Source organism: Lissotriton helveticus, chromosome 2_2 (assembly GCF_964261635.1).
Source record: "Lissotriton helveticus chromosome 2_2, aLisHel1.1, whole genome shotgun sequence".
In the NCBI taxonomy this organism is placed as follows: domain Eukaryota; kingdom Metazoa; phylum Chordata; class Amphibia; order Caudata; family Salamandridae; genus Lissotriton; species Lissotriton helveticus.
Window position 1 is genome coordinate 136,428,736 of NC_136060.1, and position 23,022 is coordinate 136,451,757.

The window sequence follows — 23,022 nt, forward strand, 5'->3', positions numbered from 1 at the left end:
CATATATCTGAAATTCATATGTACATTAACACAAAAATTTATGCATCAACATCATTAATTAAATTTGCACTGACTTTTCTATAAAGAGAAAACCATTCTCTATATTCAAAAATAAGGAGAAATCAAGTGGAGAAAACAATCTATGTACACAACAATACAAGTTAGACTGAGAGAGTCAATCAGAAACTCAGTGTAACACAAAGATAGTTGTTTAAGGCAGTTATCAAGTGCTTCGAGAAGCACTTGATAACTGCCTTAAACAACTATCTTTGTGTTACACTGAGTTTCTGATTGACTCTCTCAGTCTAACTTGTATTGTTGTGTACATAGATTGTTTTCTCCACTTGATTTCTCCTTATTTTTGAATATAGAGAATGGTTTTCTCTTTATAGAAAAGTCAGTGCAAATTTAATTAATGATGTTGATGCATACATTTTTGTGTTAATGTACATATGAATTTCAGATATATGTAATGTTTGTTATGTGTAATGGTTTTATATACGTTTGAACATATTGTATGATAAATGTAATTGGGTGTGTCTTTTTTGTATAACGAATTTTTTGAACTTTGAAAACAAAAAAGCAGAAAGGTATAAAATAAATAATACCAGACAAAATTCTGAAATAAAACTTTATTTTGTCACTCCAAAAGAAGGAGACCAAAAAATTCCTGTATGGCCAGCACTTACTTTTTCACAAAGGATCCAAGAGTAGGCCTTGGGCTGGACCACCTCCGTCCTCTCTGGCAGAACACAGAGCGTCCACCATCCCCCTTCCGCTCTGAAGCCACCGAGATCATCTGCGGCGTACCCCAGCGCTCATCCCTCAGCCCAACGCTGTTTAACATCTACATGGCACGACCTCAACATAATCTCCTACGCCGATGACACCCAACTGATCCTCTCCCTCACCAAGGACCCCCACACCACCAAAACCAACCTTCACGAAGGAATGAAGGGCGTCGCTGAAAGGATGAGGAACAGGCGACTGAAGCTGAACTCTGACACGACTGAGGTCCTCATCCTCGGATCCACCACTTCGGCCTGGGACGACTCCTGGTAGCCGACTGCACTGAGAACAGCTCCAACACCCACCGACCACGCACGCAACCTAGGGGTCATCCTCGACTCCACCCTCTCCATGACTAAGCAGGCCAACGCCGTCTCTTCCTCCTGCTTCAACACCCTCCGCATGCTCCGCAGGTTCTATAAATGGTTCCCCACCGAAACAAGAAAAATGTTCACCCAGGCCCTTGTCAGCAGCAGGTTGGACTACGGAAACGCCTTCTATGCAGGAGCCACAGCCAAACTCCTGAGACGGCTTCAACACATCCAGAACGCCTCTGCACGCCTCATCCTCAACATCCCCTGCTGCTCCCACATCACACCCCACCTAAGAGACCTACACTGGCTCCCCGTCAACAAGAGGATCCCCGTCTTCAAGCTCCTCACCCACGCACACAAGGCACTTCACAACACCGGACCAGCCTACCTCAAAAGACTCAGCTTCTACACCCCCACCCTCCTGCTCTGCTCTGCCGACCTCGCCCTCACCACAGTCCCCCGCATCCGAAGAGAGACCTCCCACCTCGCCACCAAGACTTGGAACACCCTCCCCATCCACCTACGGCAGACGCAAGACCTACTGACCTTCAGAAGACTCCTCAAGACCTGGCTTTTCGAGCAGTAGCAGCATTCCCCACCCCCCAGCGCCTTGAGACCCTCACGGGTAAGTAGTGTGCGCTACAAATGATCTGATTGTTTGATTGATCACATCATTGTCAACTCCTTGCAAAGCAGAGCCCATGTCACTATAAAAGCAAACTTTGACCAATATATGGTCATTGAGACATACTGCATGGCTCGATAAATAATCAAAATGTGTGATTCCTATCCAGCTATAATGAGTACATGTAGATTGCTTCTATCACCATTGGAGCCATAAAGGCATTCCATAAAGAGAACAAAAGCTCCAAAACATGCAACTTCCAGTTATACATTGGTATAAAAAAGACATGCTTTTCTCAATATTAGTTTTTTTTTTTTTAAAGCGGAAGAAAGTTTGTACCACCACTCAGATCCAAGAGTGATTTCATACCTTAGCTGGTGCATCAGAATTTGGGAACAACAAAAAGGTTTTATTTACATAATATTGGAAAAAAAGCCAATGGGTCTCTGCAATCTGAGAGCTATTGGCGTTCAATGTCTTCTAGCCATGTGCTTTGGGCTGGAGCGGATGTGTGTATTGTGGAGTGCAATTATTTGGGTTGGATTGGAAGTGTTTGTTGTGGAATTGTGTTGCATGAACTTGTGTAGTGGCGGCTCATCCGCTGAAGCAGATGAGCGTTGCCCCACTGCGCAGAAATAAAATGTCTATAACATATCGTTATTGTCATTTTATTTTTCCTATTGCATGTAGTCAGCGACCTGTGTGCAGTGTGGGGTGAGGCTGACCAAAGAAGAGGAGGAGTGGTTTGCATTCCTAAAAAGCACATGAACTGTTGCCGGCCCACCACCCCGTCCAGTAGCAGCCGCAACTGGAATTGTGTGGTGTTGAGTAGTTATGTGTAGTGGAATTATGTGGTATGGTGTGTAGTGGAGTCGAATTATTCAGCATGGTGATGATGAATTTATCTCTTCGGTGGCACAAACGGCACTGGGTGCTAAAACTTTGTTGATGTTACTTGGTGCAGGTCTGCTGCCTCCTGGCAGCATGACGGCGCTGTGCAGCATGAAGCATGCTGTGGTGCATCGTCTCCTGGGGTGGTGCTGGGCACACTCCTCACTGGATTAGGGGGATTGAAGTCCTGCGAGCTCCCCGCACTAGAAGTCCACATGCGTGACTTGCGCTCTCAAGCCACCCAGCCCACAGTGCCTATCCTTCTATGCTTCTCACACCACCTCATTCTGTCAGTGTACCCCTAAATACTAACACTCTGTACACACCAGTGCCATGCTCCTCACACTCAAAACACCAGTGCGTTTTACAAAAACCCAGTCAAGCTCGCATCAATCTCTCAGGCTGGGAGGAGTAATTTACAAAGAACATTGTTATTGTAGCAGGAGCATCTGAAGCACAAGGGGCTGTTTCTGAAACAGTGTCATGCAAGGGTTTGGTTGTTAAATAGTTTGTGTTAACATGTCGTATCATGACCCATTTGAAAAAACTAGGTGAAAGACGAAGGACATTAAATATTATGTTATTTAATTGGCGTTTCCATACTTCAGCCATTTGAATAGCTGCATAGTACCCTCAAAATCTGGCATCTGTTAATTCACCCCTAATAACCATTTGCTACTCAAATTATAATTCACATACTATTCCCAACGTCTTCCCTCCCGTTGTTTATATACCCCGCTGCCCAAAACCAGAAAAATACATATTACAACTGTAGGAGAGTAGGGTCTGCTTCCTATGGTCACCCCCACTTTTTGCTTTTGCTTTACTGGTTCTCGACTTAGATGTGGCTGTGGGCCTGCTAATCAGACCCACAGCCCAGATGCACTCTCTCTAAATTCACACCATGTACTCTAGGTACAACCACAATTGGGAATTGGTTCACCTTGTCAGCCCCTGTAGAAGTGTACCCTAGGTACTCAGGGCATAGGTGTAACCAAGGCCTACCAGGGGCTGCAGCATGTATTATGCCACCCCAGCATGGCCACTCAAACTGAGACAACTGGCTGATCACTCAGCTGGGGCAAGGTCGTGTAATCACCCCTTGCTTAGGTATAGTATTCCTATATCTAACCTTATATATAGACACACAGTAACCTATAAGTCACTCCTATGGCAGGCCTTAACAATCCTGGAGGCAGAGTGCTTGGTTGTGTGAGATGGTGCTCTAGCATGAGCTGAGCCTGTTTGCAGCTTTTGGAACCATGTCCTTAGAGCTGTTCTATGATATTGCCATACCATATACTCTTAAGTGCATTTACAATCCTCGCAGTTGAATGCTAACTTTGGTTTGGCTTGATCTAAACATGTCGTGTAAGGTGTCATACGCTTTGGAATACTACCCCCTCGCCAATTCGGGAGACGGGGGTAGCATTCCACCCTTCTAGAGGGAGAAGACATGTTGTTGCTGACTATCCCAGTTAAAGTTAACCAGAGCCCCAGCGTCACAAAATGGACGCTGCTGCCACAGACACAAGTCTGACCTCCTGCTGCTGGGAGTCCTTCCAGTCACGGAGGTTTGGACAATAGGTTTCCTGCCTTGAGAGGTGCGAGCACCACCCCAGACAGGACTTTGTGTATTGGGAAAGGGAGGGCTGAATAGAATGAGACACTGCCTGGGGCACACTAGGTGCTTCATGCATACCCCAGTTCAAACCGGTTGCTAGGGCACTCCAGCCCCAGCGTGAAACTGGACAAAGGAAAGGGGGTGTAACCACCCCCCTTCCTGGTTCCACCCATAGGAGGAACCTAGACAGTAATCCAGCCCCTTTTAGTTGTATAAAGGTAGGAGCTGAACCCCAGGACTTTAGATTTGATCCAGAACTGAAAATTGAAACGAAACTCTGGACCTTCGACATTCTGCTGAAGCTGAAGACTGAAGAATCTCCCTTGTTGCCAAGGAGTGACCACCCTGGGCAACCAGGCACCATCCAGCAAATCAACGGCTTGCTTTGTCAGCATTCCTGCCGGGACCCGAGCACAGAGCCTGACAAGACCCAGACCTCTCTGACCCTCTCTTCACGTCTGCAGCATAGCTGAGATCCGTGGAGGCGATGAGACACGTGGGACCGGCCATCTTGAAAAGTCCACGACTTGCTAACTGTGCAGCTCCTGAGGATTCCTAGAACCTGTGCACTGGGGATTGAGAAGCCCCGAATCCGAGCTCCACCTGCACCGAATAACAGCACTCCACGAGTTCTGCGTGAGGCCCTTCTGCTTGTGTTCTGCTCGACGCGTTGTCCGGTTGCTGGCCTGTTGGCTAGTAGCCTCTGTGACGACAATCCTTTGAAACCAACTCACTGGTCTGGTTGCTCCAGACTGGCCCTTGCCTCCCTGCAAAGGTGAGGCACCTCAGACCTTGCTGGTCTGCATCAGATGCCTTCTTTGTATCCTGCGTGGGTTGCCTTGGCCAAGGCTTGTTGACTCCAATCCGGCGGTCGACCCCTCCATCTGCGAGAACCTTCGTGGGACAGCTCCTCTCCAGCACCTGGTCGTCCTCGACGCCTCCTGGTCCGCGTGGCTGCAACGACAAGCTTCACATCCGCTCCTGATTGCTCCTCGACGACGTCTGGTTCCTCCCTGGTTCCACCCGGTCACTGGCTAGTGACCCAGACTCTGTCCCCACTGCTTTAAGGTCTTCTTCATCCTCTATCCACCCTTGGATCCACCCGGACATCTTCCTCCTGGTCGCCTGCAGCATCTTTCTTCACAAGCTCCATAGACTTCAACGGCGAAACCCGACACATCTTCACACCTATGTGCCCGCTTCCTGTGGGTGAGGCAACGCGAGTACTTCGGTGCTCCTAAGGGTATTGACTATCCAAGTGTCTAGGTGTTTAGTTGTTTCCTTCTAGCTAGACCGGAAGTGTCCTGAATCCTTCTTTTTCTAAACTCTAAGTTCCCATTGACTTAACATTGACTCTCGTGTGTGTGTAAAGACACTGCACGCGCCGCCTGTGGGCCTCCTACTCCTATTCTAAGGTTCAGATAGTGTAGCCCCAGCGATTCCCTAGGCCTTTCCTTTTCTCGTGACGTGGTACTTATACCACTTTCTTAATACATGGTTTGCTTCGCCCCTAGGGCCTGACTGTAAATTGTGCAACTTAAAGTATTCTGATTAAGTAACTTATGTGCTTTGGCCTCTGATCTCATAAAGAGTTCAGAGGAGTGTGTTAGTGAATAAATACATGTATATTTTATATATATCCTCTGTGGTGTCCTTTCATTTGATATTCAAGGGGTTTCATATGGTAAAACAGCTGGCTTTACACGCCCTCAAGAGTCTTTTAGCCTAAGACTGTTCTGTCCACGCTACCACTAGGATAGCTGGTCTATAAGGTTGACTTACAACCATCACCATAAGGGTTGTTTGGACTGGTGCAAGGTGTTCACTAGAATAGTGAATATCATATACCAGGCCAACTTCTCACAACAACCATTTAGAACAGGCAGGCAAAAGTTGTCAACTCCCCCCCCCCCCCCCCCCAAAAAAAAAACACTAATCCTTTTTTATATTAATATTTTTTTTAATGTTTGTTCACTTAAACATAATATCATCTTAATTATAGACAAGGTAACAAAAATGCTTATAGCACTTTTTTTTAGTATAACTTTGCAAGATGAGGCACACAAGCCACACTACTCTACAACATAGCTTAATCACATTAACAAAGCCAATAGCTCTGGCTAAGCACTTATGAGGTCCCAAAGGCGAGACCTGTTGGCTTTTCGCAGAAACTGTGTAAGACTAATTCCCTCAGCAGTCCAGTGCCGGGCGGCAGATGGCCACGTGAACCGATCCAGACTTGGTTAAGAGAGAACCCCAGCACTACTATTGATTTATGGGAACTCCTGCTTGCCCAGGGAGCGGATACGTTGACAGAGACAGGCATTCACTACTGTGCTTGTGCAATGTAACTGGTGCTCATTTGTGCCAAGTATCAAGCATCACGCGTTAGACTAACGCATTTCAGTGTGGTACTCCGCATTACAGCACTGAAATGCATTAGGGCAGGCTCGCTAACAAATAGATCTGCCTTAGTAATCCGAATGATCACCAAAGAGTCTGGAGTCAACAGGAGTCTGCATTTGTGTTATTATATTAACACACACAGATACTTACTTGGGCAGAGGCCGCAGATGAGAGAGTTCGGACTCGAAGACTGTGGCAGCAGGTGGAGCTCCATAATTGCAGGCTGCCAGTCTCTTCTGCAAGGCTGGATACAGCAGGCAGGCTCAGGCCGTGAGCCACAGCATGCCGTGGCATTTCAGGTTTGGTGCCGGGCCCGCCTCCAGTGATAATTGTCCCAAAAGAGGCTTTCCTGACTCCTGTTGAGTTTAGGAAGACCTGGAGCGTTCACGAACTGTCCCACGTCGGAAGCCGTGAACCAGGGGGTCAGTGTCTGGCCGAAGCACCAACAAGCCTTGGCAGCAGCAACAAACATGGAAAATGATGAAGGAGCAACGCTGGGACCAGCATGGTCCAAGGTGCTCACAAAGTGCAGGAGAGTCAGAGAAGGCCCCCAGAGCAAGCAGGGGAGGCCACTGAAGCAAGAGAAGACCCTCGCGAGGACCCACAGGCCAAAGGCACAATAATCGCAAGAAGACCTCTAGCAGCTCACCAAAGATGCTGGCCCTCTGTACAGAAGATGCAGTGAGGACCAATATCTTGACAGGAAGAGATGCTGGAGCTTCTTGCAACCCGATGATCTCTGGAGTGCAGAGCCAACAAGCCTTGGCAACGGCGGTGCAGAGGTTCGGTCCCAGCGGTTCTGACGATGGATACTGGCCTCAAAATTGCAGAGAGGACAGGTCAGGCTTTCGAGGGAGTTGCAAAACCATTACCCGTCTTTCTGAGCCGTTCAAAGTCAGTTTAACATCCTGTGCAGCAGACCGGTCAGCTTTGTTGTGGTGCCTTCAGATGCAGGGGACTGACTCTTCACTCAAAGGGAAGGTTAATTCTGGTGTCCTTGATGCCCACAGGTCGGTGGAAGATCCTGGATGAAGCACAGATACAGACGACGAAGACTTACAGACCAGCGAGACCAGGAGCAGCACGAGTCTTCCGTGATGCAATCTGTTCCCGGCACAGTCCAAGTGTCCAGACAGAGTGACGTGGTTTCAGGCTTGAGTCCTGTCCCACGACAAATCAGAGGACCCTAAGAAAGGGGTTAGGAAGGCTCACGGGTTCCTTCCAGAGGAGCTGCTTGACAGAGGGGAGTATACTCTCAGGTCCTTTAGCCAGTTTCGCACCAGAGCAGGATCTTAAGGCTCCTAGAATTGGTTTGAACTATAGTATGGAAGGAGGACACCAAATGTGCCCTTCATAGCCGTCTGGTGGCGCTGGCAAGCGCCCTACCCCAGCTCAATACACCTAAGTTTTATCTGAGAGGTGGTCACACCTCCCTGTGACAGAAACCTATTGTTCTACCTTCCCCTGCTCGAGCCCTGCTCAGAAGCAGGTGGGTAGAATCGTGTCTGTGGTCAGCAGCAGCAATAGTTTGTGGGCAGACCCTGGAAGGCTGTAATCGGGAGTACTGGTGGCTTCCTGGAATCATACCTCCAACACCGGGAACTTTGTCTGGGTATGAGTTCAACATGTTTGATACTAAACATGCCCAGGTTCGGGACAGCCACTATAAGGTTAGCCATCGCATAATGACGGATGGCCACTATATGTATCAAAATGGCTGATCGCACATTCAAAGCCTGGAGAATCGACTCCGGGGTTTGTAGCGGGTGTCCTACTCTTGCAGGGCACCCTCACACTTATAACCTCGCACCCTGCCTTCAGGATTGAAAGGCTTGCCTTAGAGGTGACTTACAGGTGTTAAGTACAGTGACCACGAATGTAAGGAAACCTATGTCTTTTGTAAATGGTGCTAGCACTAGCTTAGTCAGGCTGCCAAGGTAGGTCTGTAGTCACAGTTTGAGTGGTCTCTCAAGGGTGGCATAATACACACTGAAGCCCATGGTGTACATATGCCCTTGGTACCTTAGTACCATATACTGTGGGATTACATGGGTACAACAGTAGCCAATTGTGGAGGTGCCAAAGTGTTCACCATGTCAAATTTAGTACGGAAGCACAGTGGCTTGGATCCTAATTAGCAGGATCCCAGCCAAACTAGTCAAAAAAGCATACTGTCAACAGCAAAAACTGGGGGTACCCATATCCTATTTTTCTTCAATATTGTACAGAAACAAATATTTATTTATTTTATTTATTTATTTTCAAAGTTTTATATAGCGCGAACAAGATCTTCACAGATATCAGAGCGCTTCACATAGAGGGGTACATGAGGGAACATATTCAAACAATAAATCACTAGATCATACAGTACAAATAGGTGGCTACAAAGCCCATCACGAGAGTAATAAGACAGCTCATACAAATCAGTGAATGGGTCAAACATGTAGTACAGATCGGTGCAGGGTGTTAACAGAGTTCGAGATAGTAGATCAAGTGTATTTAGCCATGAGGATAGCTTTTACTTCCTTTTTAGGTCTCGGTGAAGCGAGCGAAGCTCGCTCTCGCCAAAGACCTATAGTCAGCGTGTCTGCTTTCCAGGAGGACAGCACTGGCCGCGCGCGGCGATTTGTTAAGGTCACGCGCACGAGAACGCGCTCGCGGCCAGGTGCTGTCCTCCTCGAAAGCTGCCTCCCTTCCCCGTGCAGGGCGGGCCGCCGCGCTGCCTGCGGCGACCCGGAAGCATTGCCGGCCAAAGCGGAACTCCGAGCAGCAGCAGCCCGAGGGCTCCAGGAATGCGGAACCAGAGCAGAGCCGGTGTTGCAAGCAGTGAGCTGCACTTTGAATGGCTGAGGAGGAGGGCACCGGCTGGGATACACTCCGGAGCTGCAGGTAATGCCGCGCCGCCCGCGATGAGAGAGGAGCCCGCCGCCTGCCCTCAGCCCCTGCGCCCAGAGTCCGCCCGGAGGTAGGAGGCACCGGAGAGGGGAGCGGGGCACCTCCAGCCGCCCGCGGGCACCATGGCAGAGGAGAGGAACAAGAGAGCCCTGCAGGAGCTCATCCAGAGGCCGGGGAACAGCGTGTGCGCCGACTGCCAGGCCCCCGGTAAGTCACCCGCTCCCGGCGTGCCCGCCTGGGTCGTCCTGACTGTGTGATCTGCGGCTCCTGTCTGGGCGTGTCCTGCGGATGACTGAGTGAGCTGCCACTGTCTGGGGGGATCCCGCTGCACCTGCCCGGGTGTGTGCCCTGCTCTGCCCGGCCTTATGTCCCACCGATGTCCCTGTGGTGTGCTTGTCCTGGCACGACCCCTGTGGGTGCTTCTAGGGAGCGGGCACCCTGCGTCCTCCTCTTCCGTCCTTCCTGGTGTTTGCTTCTTGTTCCCTTTATCTCAGGGTGTACTGCTGCCTCGATCTTTTCCTCCTCTATCCTGTCTTGTCCGTCCTGTGGCTCCCTGTCGGTCTGTCCTCTCACCTCCTCCCTGTTGTCTACCTGTGAGTGTAAACCCTCCTCTGACTTGCTTCCTTTTAACTCTGTCCTCTTTGGCAGTGTGTTTTGTAGGCCTCCTGCCTGCTCGTTCCTGACTCCAGACTTTGGGTTCTCATGCATTCCTCCTCATGCCCATGGTCTGTGCCCTCATGCCCGCTGTCTGTGCCCTCACTCCCGCTGTCTGTGCCCTCACTCCCCCTGTCTGTGCCCTCACGCCCCCTGTCTGTGCCCTCACGCCCCCTGTCTGTGCCCTGACGCCCCCTGTCTGTGCCCTGACGCCCCCTGTCTGTGCCCTGACGCCCCCTGTCTGTGCCCTGACGCCCCCTGTCTGTGCCCTGATGCCCCCTGTCTGTGCCCTGATGCCCCCTGTCTGTGCCCTGACGCCCCCTGTCTGTGCCCTCACGCCCCCTGTCTGTGCCCTCACGCCCCCTGTCTGTGCCCTCACGCCCCCTGTCTGTGCCCTCACGCCCCCTGTCTGTGCCCTCACGCCTCCCGTATGTGGCTTCACGCCCCCTGTCTGTAAGTCTTTGCCTCCTGCCTGTGCATTCATGACTCCTGCCTGTGTTATTGGCTCATCATGTGTGTGTCTCCATGCCTCCTGTCTGTGCCCTCATGCCTCCTGTCCTCCTGTCCTCATGCCTCCTGTCTCTGTCCTCATGCCTCCTGTCTGTGCCCTCATGCCTCCTGTCTGTGCCCTCATGCCTCCTGTCTGTGCCCTCATGCCTCCTGTCTGTGCCCTCATGCCTCCTGTCTGTGCCCTCATGCCTCCTGTCTGTGCCCTCATGCCTCCTGTCTGTGCCCTCATGCCTCCTGTCTCTGTCCGCATGCCTCCTGTCTCTGTCCTCATGCCTCCTGTCTGTGCCCTCATGCCTCCTGTCCTCAGGCCTCCTGTCTCTGTCCTCAGGCCTCCTGTCTCTGTCCTCAGGCCTCCTGTCTGTGCCCTCATGCCTCCTGTCTCTGTCCCCATGCCTCCTGTCTGTGCCCTCATGACTCCTGTCTCTGTCCTCATGCCTCCTGTCTCTGTCCTCATGCCTCCTGTCTCTGTCCTCATGCCTCCTGTCTGTGTCCTCAGGCCTCCTGTCTGTGTCCTCATGCCTCCTGTCTGTGCCCTCATGCCTCCTGTCTCTGTCCCCATGCCTCCTGTCTGTGCCCTCATGCCTCCTGTCTGTGCCCTCATGCCTCCTGTCTGTGCCCTCATGCCTCCTGTCTCTGTCCCCATGCCTCCTGTCTGTGCCCTCATGCCTCCTGTCTCTGTCCGCATGCCTCCTGTCTGTGCCCTCATGCCTCCTGTCTGTGCCCTCATGCCTCCTGTCTCTGTCCGCATGCCTCCTGTCTGTGCCCTCATGTCTCCTGTCTCTGTCCTCATGCCTCCTGTCTGTGCCCTCATGTCTTCTGTCCTCATGCCTCCTGTCTCTGTCCTCATGCCTCCTGTCTGTGCCCTCATGCCTCCTGTCTCTGTCCCCATGCCTCCTGTCTGTGCCCTCATGCCTCCTGTCTGTGCCCTCATGACTCCTGTCTCTGTCCTCATGCCTCCTGTCTCTGTCCCCATGCCTCCTGTCTGTGCCCTCATGCCTCTTGTCTGTGCCCTCATGACTCCTGTCTCTGTCCTCATGCCTCCTGTCATGTTGGGAGGGCCGTTTATCTTTTCCCCAGGGAGCATGAGCTCTACAAGCTGCTGTTTTTGGTTATACCAATGTACCATCACAGGAACGAGGCTAGATGCGGCGTAACCAGAGCCGCCAACTTTGGAATTTGGGGAACCGGGTCTCAGCTGAACTTGAACACCCTGTGAATTTGGGCAAATCACTTAATCTCCCTGTGCCAGCAAAACAGAAATGTGTCCTTGTGTAAGGTAATTGGTGCTCAGGTAAAGCCCTCTAATATCTTTATTATCAGCATATCAACGCATTGTCATACACAATGCCAATAACTCAAACTTTAATGCTGCGAGACCTATTGCATTGTAAATGCTTGTTAAATAGTGTAGTGGAGGAGATAAGCCTGGTTTCGGGAGGGAGTGAGTTCCAAATCCTAGGCGCCAATCCTGAGAAGGAGCGCTTGTATGTTTTTTCCTTCCTGAATCTTCGAGGTTTCAGCAGAAGATTCTTTGTGCCGCTAGTGTTTCTAATACCCCCAGAGATTGTCAGTTTCTGAGCGAGGTAGCCGGGTGAGTTTAGGTGTACCGCCTTGTGTGTCATGCAGGCGATTTTCAGATGTATTCTGGCTTCAAAAGGCAGCCAGTTCAGGGATTTCAAGTCGGGGGTAATATGGGAGTGCTTTTTTGACCCAGTGATGAGTCTCGCTGCAGCATTCAGAGAAGCTCTTAGTGGTGCGGTAGTAGTTAGGGGGAGTCCGCAGAGGGCGGTGCTGCCGTATTCAATACGTGGGATGACTAGCGCTTGTACTGCTGTTTGGAAGTCTTTGGCTGGGAGGTAGGGTTTAAGTTTCCTCAGAGTATTGATCTGGAAGTTCGCTCCCTTTGTTGCCTTGCTGATATGTTGCTGCATGTTGAGGTTGGTGTCAAGTGTTATGCCTAAGGATTTTGCTGAATCCACTATGGTCGGTTGGACATTGAGTGCTGTTAGGTGCTTAAGCCATGTTTGTGTGGTAGATATTTTCGTGGGAGGTGAGATCAGAAGGAACTCAGTCTTCATAGCGTTGAGTTTGAGGTGGTTATCAGCCAACCAAGATTGGGTGCTTCTGATCGTTGAGTTCAGACGCAAGATGTCTTTGGGGGATTGTAGCTTGAGATATAGCTGAGTGTCATCGGCGTACATGTGAAAGTTTACGTTGGATGCATGTAGCAGGGAGGTGAGAGGTTCCATGACTAGGTTGAACAAAGTTGGGGATAGAGAGGATCCTTGGGGGACGCCTAGCGTTACAGGTATTGGCGAGGACATCAGGTTATTGCTCTTGAATTTCTGCGACCTGTTGTGAAGAAAGGAAGTGAACCACTTGAGGACAGTTCCAGATAAACCCATTCTTGTGTTTAGTAGTTCTAGTAGATTCTCATGTTTAACGGTGTCGAATGCTGAAGAGAGATCTAGTAGGATGAGGAGGCAGGTGTCGTTTTGGTCTAGCATTTGAAGTGCGTCGTCAATTATGTGAGTCATGGCAGTTTCTGTGCTGTGTCCTGCTCGGAAGCCTGACTGGTGGGTGTTGAGGAGATCAAATTGCTCAATGTGTTTAGTCAATTGTAGTTGTGCGCATTTTTCCAACAGTTTGGCGAGAGTAGGAATATTGGTGATGGGACGGTAATTGTTGAGATCAGAGGGGTTAGCTGTGGGTTTTTTTAGTAGAGGTGTGACCTGACCAACTTTGAGGGAGTCAGGTATGCTTCCTTGTTGGAGAGAGCTGTTGATAATTTTTGTCCAGAGAGGGAGAAGCAAAGGGGTAAAGTCTTTTACTGCGGAGGCAGGGAGGGGGTCCGTGAGGTGATTGGAAGGTTTCAGGGTGCTGAGCAGTTTGCCAATTTCTTCTTCCGAGTATGTGCCGAAGGTTGACCATGTAGCATTGTTTTTTGGTTCAGTGGGTGCTAGGCATTGGGGTTTGGAGTAGAGGCTTGCGTCCATGAGGAGATCGTTTTTTATTTTGTCAGTTTTTTGGATGAAGAAAGCAGCGAAGTCTTCACAGGAGGGTGCCTCATGCCCAGTGTTGAGCGGTTGGGGTTGTTCCTTGGATTGTGTTCTGATTAGCTCAAACAGTTTTCTTGGGCGTTTTTTTGCTTGGTCGAGTTGGAGGCTGAAGAAGTCTGATTTTGAGCGTTTTATTTTCCTGAAGTAGGCGTTTCTCTTTTTCTTCAGCTCTTTTAGGTGCATTGCAGAGGGAGCTGATCTCCAGGTACGCTCAGCCATTCGCATGTCTCGTCTATCCTCATTGAGACTCCCGTCGTACCATGGTTTGGAGATTTTAGTAGAGACTCTTTTCAGCTCCATAGGAGCAGCCTCATTGATTATAGAGGTCATAGCGTTGAGGTAGTGGTCCGTCAGAGTTTGTACGTCTGTAACGCCTGTCGGAGGCAGTAGGAGGTTGCAACTGTTGGGGGGCAAAGAGCCTGGGTTGAGCTTTTTCAAGTCTCTTTTCCAGACTTTGGGCTTGGAGAGTTGAGCCGGGTTAACTTTGACTTTTTCATTGATAAAAAATGTGACAATATGATGATCTGACCAGTCACAGGGTTGGATGGATTCGAGTTGGATAGAGTCCTCTTTGGAGATGATCAGGTCGAGGGTAGAACCTTTCTCGTGGGTCGGGCTGTTGCATATTTGGGTGAGGTTAAGGGCATCGAGGACATTTTTTAGACTATTTACCACTGCGTCGTTGCGATCGTTCCAGTGGCGGTTGAAGTCACCAAGGTATATTTGGGTGAGTTGCCGTCCGGAATTAGTTGAGATCAACTCCATTATTTCTTGGGAGAAGGTTAAGTTGTCCCTGGGTGGGTGGTAAATGCTGTGGAGCGAGCATATCGGCTTGCCTTCACTAATAATGTCAAGGCATATGTATTCCCAGGATGTTGGGGATGTTAGGGAGGAGGAATTGACTTTTTGAACAGAGAGGTTGTTCCTGTAGATGCATGCGATTCCACCACCTATTTTGCCTGTTCTGTCGAGCCTGATAATGTGGTAGTCGGGAGGAACCAAGATGTCCATTATAGGTGTCGAAGATTCAGTTAGCCAGGTTTCAGTCAAGATGATTAGGTCAAGGTCCCGCGATAAGAGGAGGTCAGCAATGGCGGAGGAATGTTTCTTGGCTGATCTGCAGTTGAGAAGAGTGCATTTGAGACGGGGTGTGTTGGGGGTGGTAGATGGTTCCAGAGAGAGAGGGATTTTTCTCAGGTTATTGGGGATGGAGAATCTGCTGTTTAGTGTGGGTGGTCTAAGGGGATTTGATTGTATCGAGGGAATGTTGAGGTGTGGGGTGGTTGTGTTATTTTGGGGGGTTGGGTCATAGGAGCGGAGAAGGGTGAGTGTGTCGAGGTCAGAAGAAGAGTTATTTTGGGGGGTTGGGTCATAGGAGCGGAGAAGGGTGAGTGTGTCGAGGTCAGAAGAAGAGTTGTGGGTGCGGCGAGGGCGGTTGTTGCGATTACGACCAGGGATTGAGGTCGGATTGGGGGATAGCTGAGTGAGAGAGTTAGTCGGAAGGGTGGGGGATAAGTTGGGCGGGGAGGTGTAGTTGCGTGAGACGTTGCGGGGGTGATGCGGGGGCCGAGGGCAGTTGCTGCGCCTATGAGCCCGGTGTGGGGCGTGTTGAGTGCGGGAGTCAGCCGGCGGAGTAGGGGACAGTTTGGGAGGGAATGTTGAGGTGGGTGAGAGGTCTATAGGGTGTGTAGAGAGTAGTTCTTTGATGATGTGTATGTCTTCTTTGATCTGAGTGAGGGTGGCCATGATGTATTCCATCGTGGGGGAGGTGGTGGGGGTGGATGTGGCAGTCAGGAGTGATTGGTTGACAATGGCATTGGTGGTAGGCGGGGGGGGTCAGGGTGTAGTCTGTGAGACTGATAGCCATGGTGGGGGTGTAGGGAGGATAGTGGGGGCTGAGAGTAGGAGGGGAAGCGGCATTGGAGATGGTCCTGTAGAGGGGAGGGGGAGTTAAATTATGGGGGGAGGTATGTTCTGCGAAGTTGGTTAGTGGGTAATGGGGACTGAGAGTGGGGGGGGGGATAAAGGAGGGGATTTGTCGGGGTGCGTGTTCTGGTGCTGGACAAATTTTGGTGTGTTAATGGTGGGAGCTATGCTGTCAGCGGTGAGCGGGGTGTTAATGCTCGCTGTAGGTGTGATATTGGTCCTCTTTCTGTTTCCCTCCCTCAAGTTCTACTTTTTATTTGGCCCTTGCCCAGCAGGTCTCTGCTTGGGGCACTCTCAAGTTGTACCTTTCAGCCCTGTCTGCCTTCTTCAGGCTTAAAGCCCAACCCTCTTGATATAAATCCCCTATTATAAATAGATAGCTTAAGGGGCATGTACATCTGTTCCAACCTGCCTCTTTCATTATGCCTCAATGGAACCTTAATTTTGTTCTCAACTTCCTGATGTGTGATCCGGACAGACCTCTGCTCACGTGCCTCTACTGGCTGCTTACCATCAAAACAACCTTGTTGGTGTCAGTAACATCTGCCAGGAGGGTGAGTGAATTGCAGGCTTTATTATCTAAGCCGCTTTACCTGACCATCTTCCCTAATAAGTTGGTGCTTTGCACTTGGACCTTTTTCTTACCAAAAGTTGTAACACCATCCAACGTGGGGCATTCTGTCACCCTGCCCACTTTCTACGCTGTTCCGCATCCCTCTAAAGAATAGGAGCAACATTACCTTGTTAACCCAAAAACAATGTTGTGATTCTATCTTGACCACCCAAAAGATTTCAGGGTGGATGATAAACTCTAGTGGGGTACGTGAGAGCGAAGAAAGGTTGCGTGGTGCATAACGCTATCTCACAATGGTTAGTTGCCTCATTAAAATGTGCTGCCTCCTAAAGTCTTATGGGCTCACTGCACCAGAGCCATGGCTGTTAGCGCGGTGTTGCAACGCGGCGTTCTAGTCCTCTACATTTGTAAGGCAGCAACGTGGGCATCCCGGCGCGGGTTTACCAGCATTACTGCCTGGACAGTCAAGTCCGCAGGGATGACCTTTTAGGCTGCTCTGTCCTGCGAGACTTCCTTATCTAAAGTTGTCTGCAGTGCCTCCTCTGGGGATGGTATTCATTGGCTATCTATTCAAAGGTGATGAATTTGGCTGGATGTCTCTATCAGATTGGCATGTTACTTACCTTTCCTTCGATAATGCCATATCTGGTAGAGACATAATCCAGCCAAAGATTCCTTGATGACTCACCCTTCCTCCCTGCACTGTGGACCAGTTTCTAGGGTCAGGGCTGATCCCTTTCAGGGCCCTAGTTGTTTAGAAATACGCCAGTGTCAGTGCACTTAATGGCTCTGCACTTCTTGCGTGGAAAGCCACGAAAAGTAAGAGACTTCAGCATGCCAAGGTAGTGCCTATATAGGTGACGCAGACATCACAACTGCATGGACGCAGACAACATCACGCAGAGCCTTTCACCACCACCTACCAGTGTGCAAGACTATTGCTCGAAGAAAAATCTTCCAGATCCAGTCTTGACACCTGGGATATTCAAAGGTAAGGAATCCTCGGGTAGATCATGTCTCTACGACGTTACCGAAGGTAAGTAATTTGTCCATTACTGGCACAGAGTTAATTATGGGTATATCTGATGCTACATCATATTTATGAAGCCAAATTGTGGAAAAAGTCCCCTTTTAGCAACAGTGGACTTGTTGGAATCAGTAACAACAAAGTGTGTGTTTGTCACACCAGATGTCATATTTGTGAACTTCTACTTTTTGCTCTTCATTATTTATTTTCTCCAATTCTTTTAGCAGGTGTTATTGATTTTATACCTGAATACCAGCCCTCCCCCATGACCGACTCCGGTCTCAGCTCAAGTTCTACCTCTTCTAGCATAAGTTTAGGAAATACCAGCGCTACCATTCCTCATCTACACACCACCACCCTTGATGATGTGGATCTGTCAGTGGAGAAGGATGAAAAAGTGAAAACCCTAATGGAATTTATTACCTCACGGTAACGTTTTTTAAAATCTTTTGTTTATTATTAACGGTCAATTCTTCCTTTGCGGATATCTCTTTAAATTTAAAGATTATACAACATTTTCAAGATAAAAAAATATATAGTACATTTCTTGTTGGTACAAGGTGGCTACCATTAGTTTAAATGTAACACTCTTATTGGGCTGGGTGCTGGTGTAAATCTTCAAAATGGTGAATTCTTGGCAGCTACACTTTTTATATCTCAACTTCGAAGACCACAATAGCAAGAAGTTTAAAAGTGCCTGTTTCTAAAGGACCATATCCGCAGGCACTGGATATTTGAGTAACGAGTCAAGTCCTCATTCTTCACTACATTGATAGGATGGATAACTGATTTCGAAGATTACAAGCAACATGATTCATAATCTTAGCCCAATATTTATTCAACCACATTAGTATCACAAGAGAATTGTGGGGAATTCCCCTTTTGGCATACATTCAATCTCAGGCTGAAAGCCTCTATGAAATGTGATTATCTTGGGCAAAATCGATCGACAAAGAGACTGTTGATTTAAAAATACAACAAATAAAGGTCCTGAAAATAAACCTTTAAACCTTTTAAATGTTTACAGCCACACGTGTTGTATGACTGGAGTACTGAGATTGCCTCTTTCCCCAGCAGTTACAGAAGAGCATCAAAATGCACATGTTGATATGGTTTCCTTTTCAAACTAATTATTGTCCTTTACGCTCTTTGCACCTGCTTGTTTGTCCTGTACCTCTTGTAAACTGTCCTGCAACCTTGATACCTCACAATGCTTCTCTTTCCTATGTACAAATTTTATACTTTTTGTAATGTTTTCTAATGTGTATAATTTTCTTTTTACTATATGCAGTTCTGAGCTTTCTCCAGAAGTTTCATTTGGCAGTGCGTATGAACTACGTATAAACCATGTTCGAGGCATGTGGGCTGCTAAATTCATATCTATTGCATAGATCGCCGCCTAGTGTTGGGTCCGGATGATTGCACATTGTTGTCCTGGAAGAGTCTTCGAAGTATCAAGAGATAGGTGGCTCCTCCCCTGGACTACAGTGCGCATGGGCATCGACTCCATCCCCAGATTGTTTTTTTACGTATAAACCATTTTTGTCATATCCTGTAGCAGGTTAAGTGCCTTATCGGATAGAGACTTCTAGCTGCAGATTCCTTCCCCTACAGTTATCCCCAGTCGTCAGACTGGATCTAGAATTTTTTTGTGAGTAGTACCCCTGCACGCCAGTATGTGGCGTTGTTTGGCTTCACGTGGCATTGTTGCCTGGTTCGGAAGTGATGTGAGTGATGCCTATAAAGATGCAATCTCAGCACGCTGACTTCTATTCTTTTCTATTCCAGCTAGTGCAGTTCCGGAGAGAGCTACCCCAGTCAGTTTTTGACTGAGCCTTTTTCGGCTTTTATGAAAGTCTTTTTTGAGTTCTTCTGGTGTGACCGGGATGTCCACTAGGGAGGCCGGCTTCAAGGCTTGAGGCGCCAGTCATCAACAGATGTTGGTGGTGTACATGCACCTTGTTAACCTCTGTTTCTTGGAGTGCGACCACGACATGGAGACCTGTACTAGTTGCCGCACCATTCACCCCAAAGCCTTGAGTGAGAGGTCCTTCAAGCTCCATGCTGCCTGATGTGTGACGTTGCAACAGTCTCAATCCTGGTCTTGAGGAAGGTCCCGGGATCTGTTGCGGAGGCCAAGATTCTCGTCGCATTTGAAGTCTTTTGGCCAATCGGGTAAGTCCCACAAAAATAACAAGAAGTGGTCTTTGATTTCATCTCATCTGTTGCGGTCATTATATGAGACTTGAGTGTCATCATTCTAGGCTGGACTCCACTTTTGAGCCTGCATCTAGGCTGGGTGTGCATCTCCCAGAATTTACCAGAGCCAGAGCAACCCCTGCACAACTTCAGGAGTTTTATGAGGCCATGTGCCTCATATTTGATTGGGCAGCTCCTGCCAGAGTGCCTTTAATCCTGCTGGTTCAGGAGGGGCCCCTGCTATTTCCACGTCTGCTGTTCTGCCCATCACGTCGATGCCTCTGCCAGCTTCATCCTCATTCTAATCCCCGACTCCGACATGGTTGGAGGGGTGTCGTTCGACGCCGACTTAAGACAGGCCTGAGTCATATTCCTGTGGGCTGGGGAGTATTTGGAGGGTTCACTAGACCCTGAAGAATACTAGCCATTAGATCACAACATCGGCAGGTTTGTGGACTTGACAGAGGCCAGCGGACTAGGCACTTCTCCAGATAAAGAGGTGGGAGTGTCATTTGCTATGGTGGTGTGAAAGGAGGCCGAGGTCCTAGACCTTGGCTTCTGCTCGGTGGCATCCAAGACAAGTGTTTTGACAGATGTGCCTCAGCCAGCAGTGACTCCCTCAGAACCGCTTTTCCTATTTATTTAAGCCCTCGCGGATGTCCTGCTTGGGAACCCCTAATTTCCTCATACAAAACCTTACACCAGTTACCTTGGTAGTCCAAGCTTCCATCTCTTGTTTAAATCCTGGGCATTCCCTGCTGATAGTGGGGAAAGCATGCCAGTATCAGGAGAAGTGTCCAGTCCACTGGCCTCTACCAGGTCGTTTGACACAGACTGGCGGCAAGCCGGAGCCTGAGTCCTATTCATATGGACTAAGACTCTGGGAGGCTGGACACCTTAGGCAAGATGTTTTCATCACCAGCCTGGCACTGCGGTCCTTGAACACAATGTGCCTTACGTGCTATGACTTCCATGCTCTATGGGATTTGGCTCTGCAGCAAGCCCGGGCAGTACTCTTCCCGAGCTGTTGCTGGTGCGAGATATGCACGTAAGTTCACAATCACATGTGGACTGGATAACACAGACTCACTGGACAGAGTGTTTTCCTTGACGGCGGCCTTACGGTGCTATGCCTGGCTGAGAGCAACTAGCTTTTCTGGGGATGGTCAAGCATCACTTACGGACATGCCCTTTGATGGTTCCCATCTCTTTGGTGACAAAGCGGATTCAGTGTTGGAATGCTTAAAGGACAGCAGGGCTATACCAGGTCCTTGGCCCTTTCCATGGCCCCTCGCCACCCCCAAGCCGCCTTTCGCTTCTATGTGGCCACGATACGGCCTTTCAGCTGCATCTATAAACTCCCAATCACTATGGCAGGCAAGCTTCCCGGCCTCTGCATGGCCGAGGATGCAGTATCCACAGACTCCGTGGGCTGGGCAGACAGAGTTCGGGCCAGTCCACCACTCCCCCAGCAGCCACCGTACCCAAATCCTTATAGTTTGCCATCTTACCGTCATGGGCACTCAGTGGGAAGCAGGATACTCCATCTGCCCCACTGAAGGTCTATAACATCAGACCAATGTGTTCTCCAAATTGTTAAGAGGAGATACTCCCTCCCCTTCATGACTACTACTCCACCCATGTCTCCTGCCTCCGACAGGCTGATGGAGGACCATCCTATCTTTCTCCACCAGGAATTGACAACTCTTTTGACCAAGGGAGCCATATAGAGGGTGCTGACTCCAGAAGTAGGTCATGGTTGCTTTTCTCACTAATTTCTGGTGACCAAGAAGGAAGGAGCTCTTCGTCCTATCCTAGACCCATGCACAGGCGCCAGCTCAATTTCTTCCTCAGGATGTACAAGTGCAAAATGCTTACGATCGCTCCAGTCTTGTCTGCCCTGGATCCGGGAGAGAGGATGGTATTGTTGTGCTTGCAGGACACATTTGCACATTCCTGTCCTGCCTGCCCACAGGCGTTACTTGCAGTTCACGGTGGGCCACTGTGAGAAGTTGGCCTGATATATGATGTTCACTAGTTCTAGTGATCACCCTGTATCAGTCCAAACAACCCTTATGGTGATTGGTTGTAAGTCAACCTTATAGACCAGCTATCCTAGTGGTAGCATGGACGAAGCAGTCTTAGGCTAAACTCTTTTGGCATGTGAAGCCAGCTGTTTTACCACATATAACCCCTTGAATACCAGATGAAAGGACACCGCACAGGTTGTTATCAAAATAAACAATATATTTACTAATAACAAACACCTCTGAACTCTTTATGAGGTCAGAGGGCTAAGAACATGACAATCTCTTGGAAAAATACGACAAGTTGCACACATTTACAATGGTGCCCTAGGGGCACGACAAACCATATACTAAGTAAATGGTATGAGTAGAACGATAGAAGGAATGGAGCTGTCCAGAGGCTGTAGGTTCACTAGGACTACACTATCTTAACCTTAGGTAAGTAATAGGAGGCCCACGGGACACGTGTGCAGAGTGTGAACTTGCACCCGAGATCCGAAACAAAGTCAATGGACAGTACAGTTCAAGAAAAAGGTGAGTACTGACAATCCTGACTGGTTAGGACTAAAACGACTGTGAATCTGGACACTAGGAGAGTTAATCTACCCTTGAGCACCGAAATGCTCTCGTTACCTCACCCACGGGCTGCGGGTGCATAGGTGCGAAGTCATGTCGGGTTTCTGCGTTGAAGTCTATGGAGCCTGGAAGAAAAGATGCTGAAGGTGACCAGGAGGAAGATGTCCGGTGCGATCCACGGGTGGATCGAGGAAGAAGAGGACCTGAAAGCAGAGGGGACAGTGTTCAAAGTCACTAGCCAGTGACCGGTGTGGAACCAGGAAGGAACCAGGTGCTGTCGTCGCGATCAGGTGAAGAGTGGACGCTTGTCTCTGCAGCCACGTGAACCAGGAGGTGCCTTCGACGACCAGGATGGAGGCACGAGCTGTCCCACGCAGGCTCTCGCTGTCGGCGGTGTCAGGTCCGGATTTGGCGTCAACAGGCCTTGGCAAAGGCAACCCACACGGTGAGTGGAAACGGCGTCTGGAGTGGACCAGGAGGGTCCGGGGTGCTCCTCTTTTGGAAGGGAGCAAGGGCCAGTCTGGAGCAACCAGACCAGCAGTGAAGTTTTCAAAGATCGTCGTCTAGGAGGTCACTAGCCAGCCGGCAAGTGACCAGACAACGCGTTGAGCAGCAAACAGGCAGAAGGGCCCCACGCAGATCTCGTGGATGCTGGAGGGCTGATCTTCGGTGCAGGAGCTACTCGGGGCTGGGGCTTCTAAATCCCCAAAGCACTTGGTCGAGTTTACCTCGGGAGTCGTGCTGAAAGCGAAGTGCAGTTTCTTTCAAGATGGCCGGTCCCACGTGTCTCGTCGCACCCACGGATCTCAGCTGTGCTGCAGATGTGAGTTGAGGTTGGAGAGGTCTGGGAATCCGGGTCTCTGAAGTCTGGATCCTCGAGGGAAGACGACAAAGTGAAGCCGCTGGACGCTTGATGGTGCCTGCAG

General features: G+C 49.5%; 1 protein-coding gene across 11 annotated transcripts in view; it reads left to right on the top strand.

The window, feature by feature from the left end:
• The window catches only part of FRYL (FRY like transcription coactivator), a 2,496,013-nt gene that overhangs the window by 1,733,239 nt on the left and 739,752 nt on the right, over window positions 1-23,022 (top strand). For 9 of the 11 annotated variants that reach the window (XR_013608325.1, XM_078678213.1, XM_078678216.1 and 6 more), the window contains one exon: window positions 17,519-17,723. Coding sequence is in view for 10 of the 11 variants with exons in the window: in XM_078678213.1 (XP_078534339.1) it covers window positions 17,519-17,723 (205 nt within the window). In the remaining variant the exon portion in view is untranslated. The remainder of the gene's footprint in view (window positions 1-17,518; window positions 17,724-23,022) is intronic. The other 2 variants (XM_078678209.1, XM_078678218.1) reach the window with 1 other exon arrangement.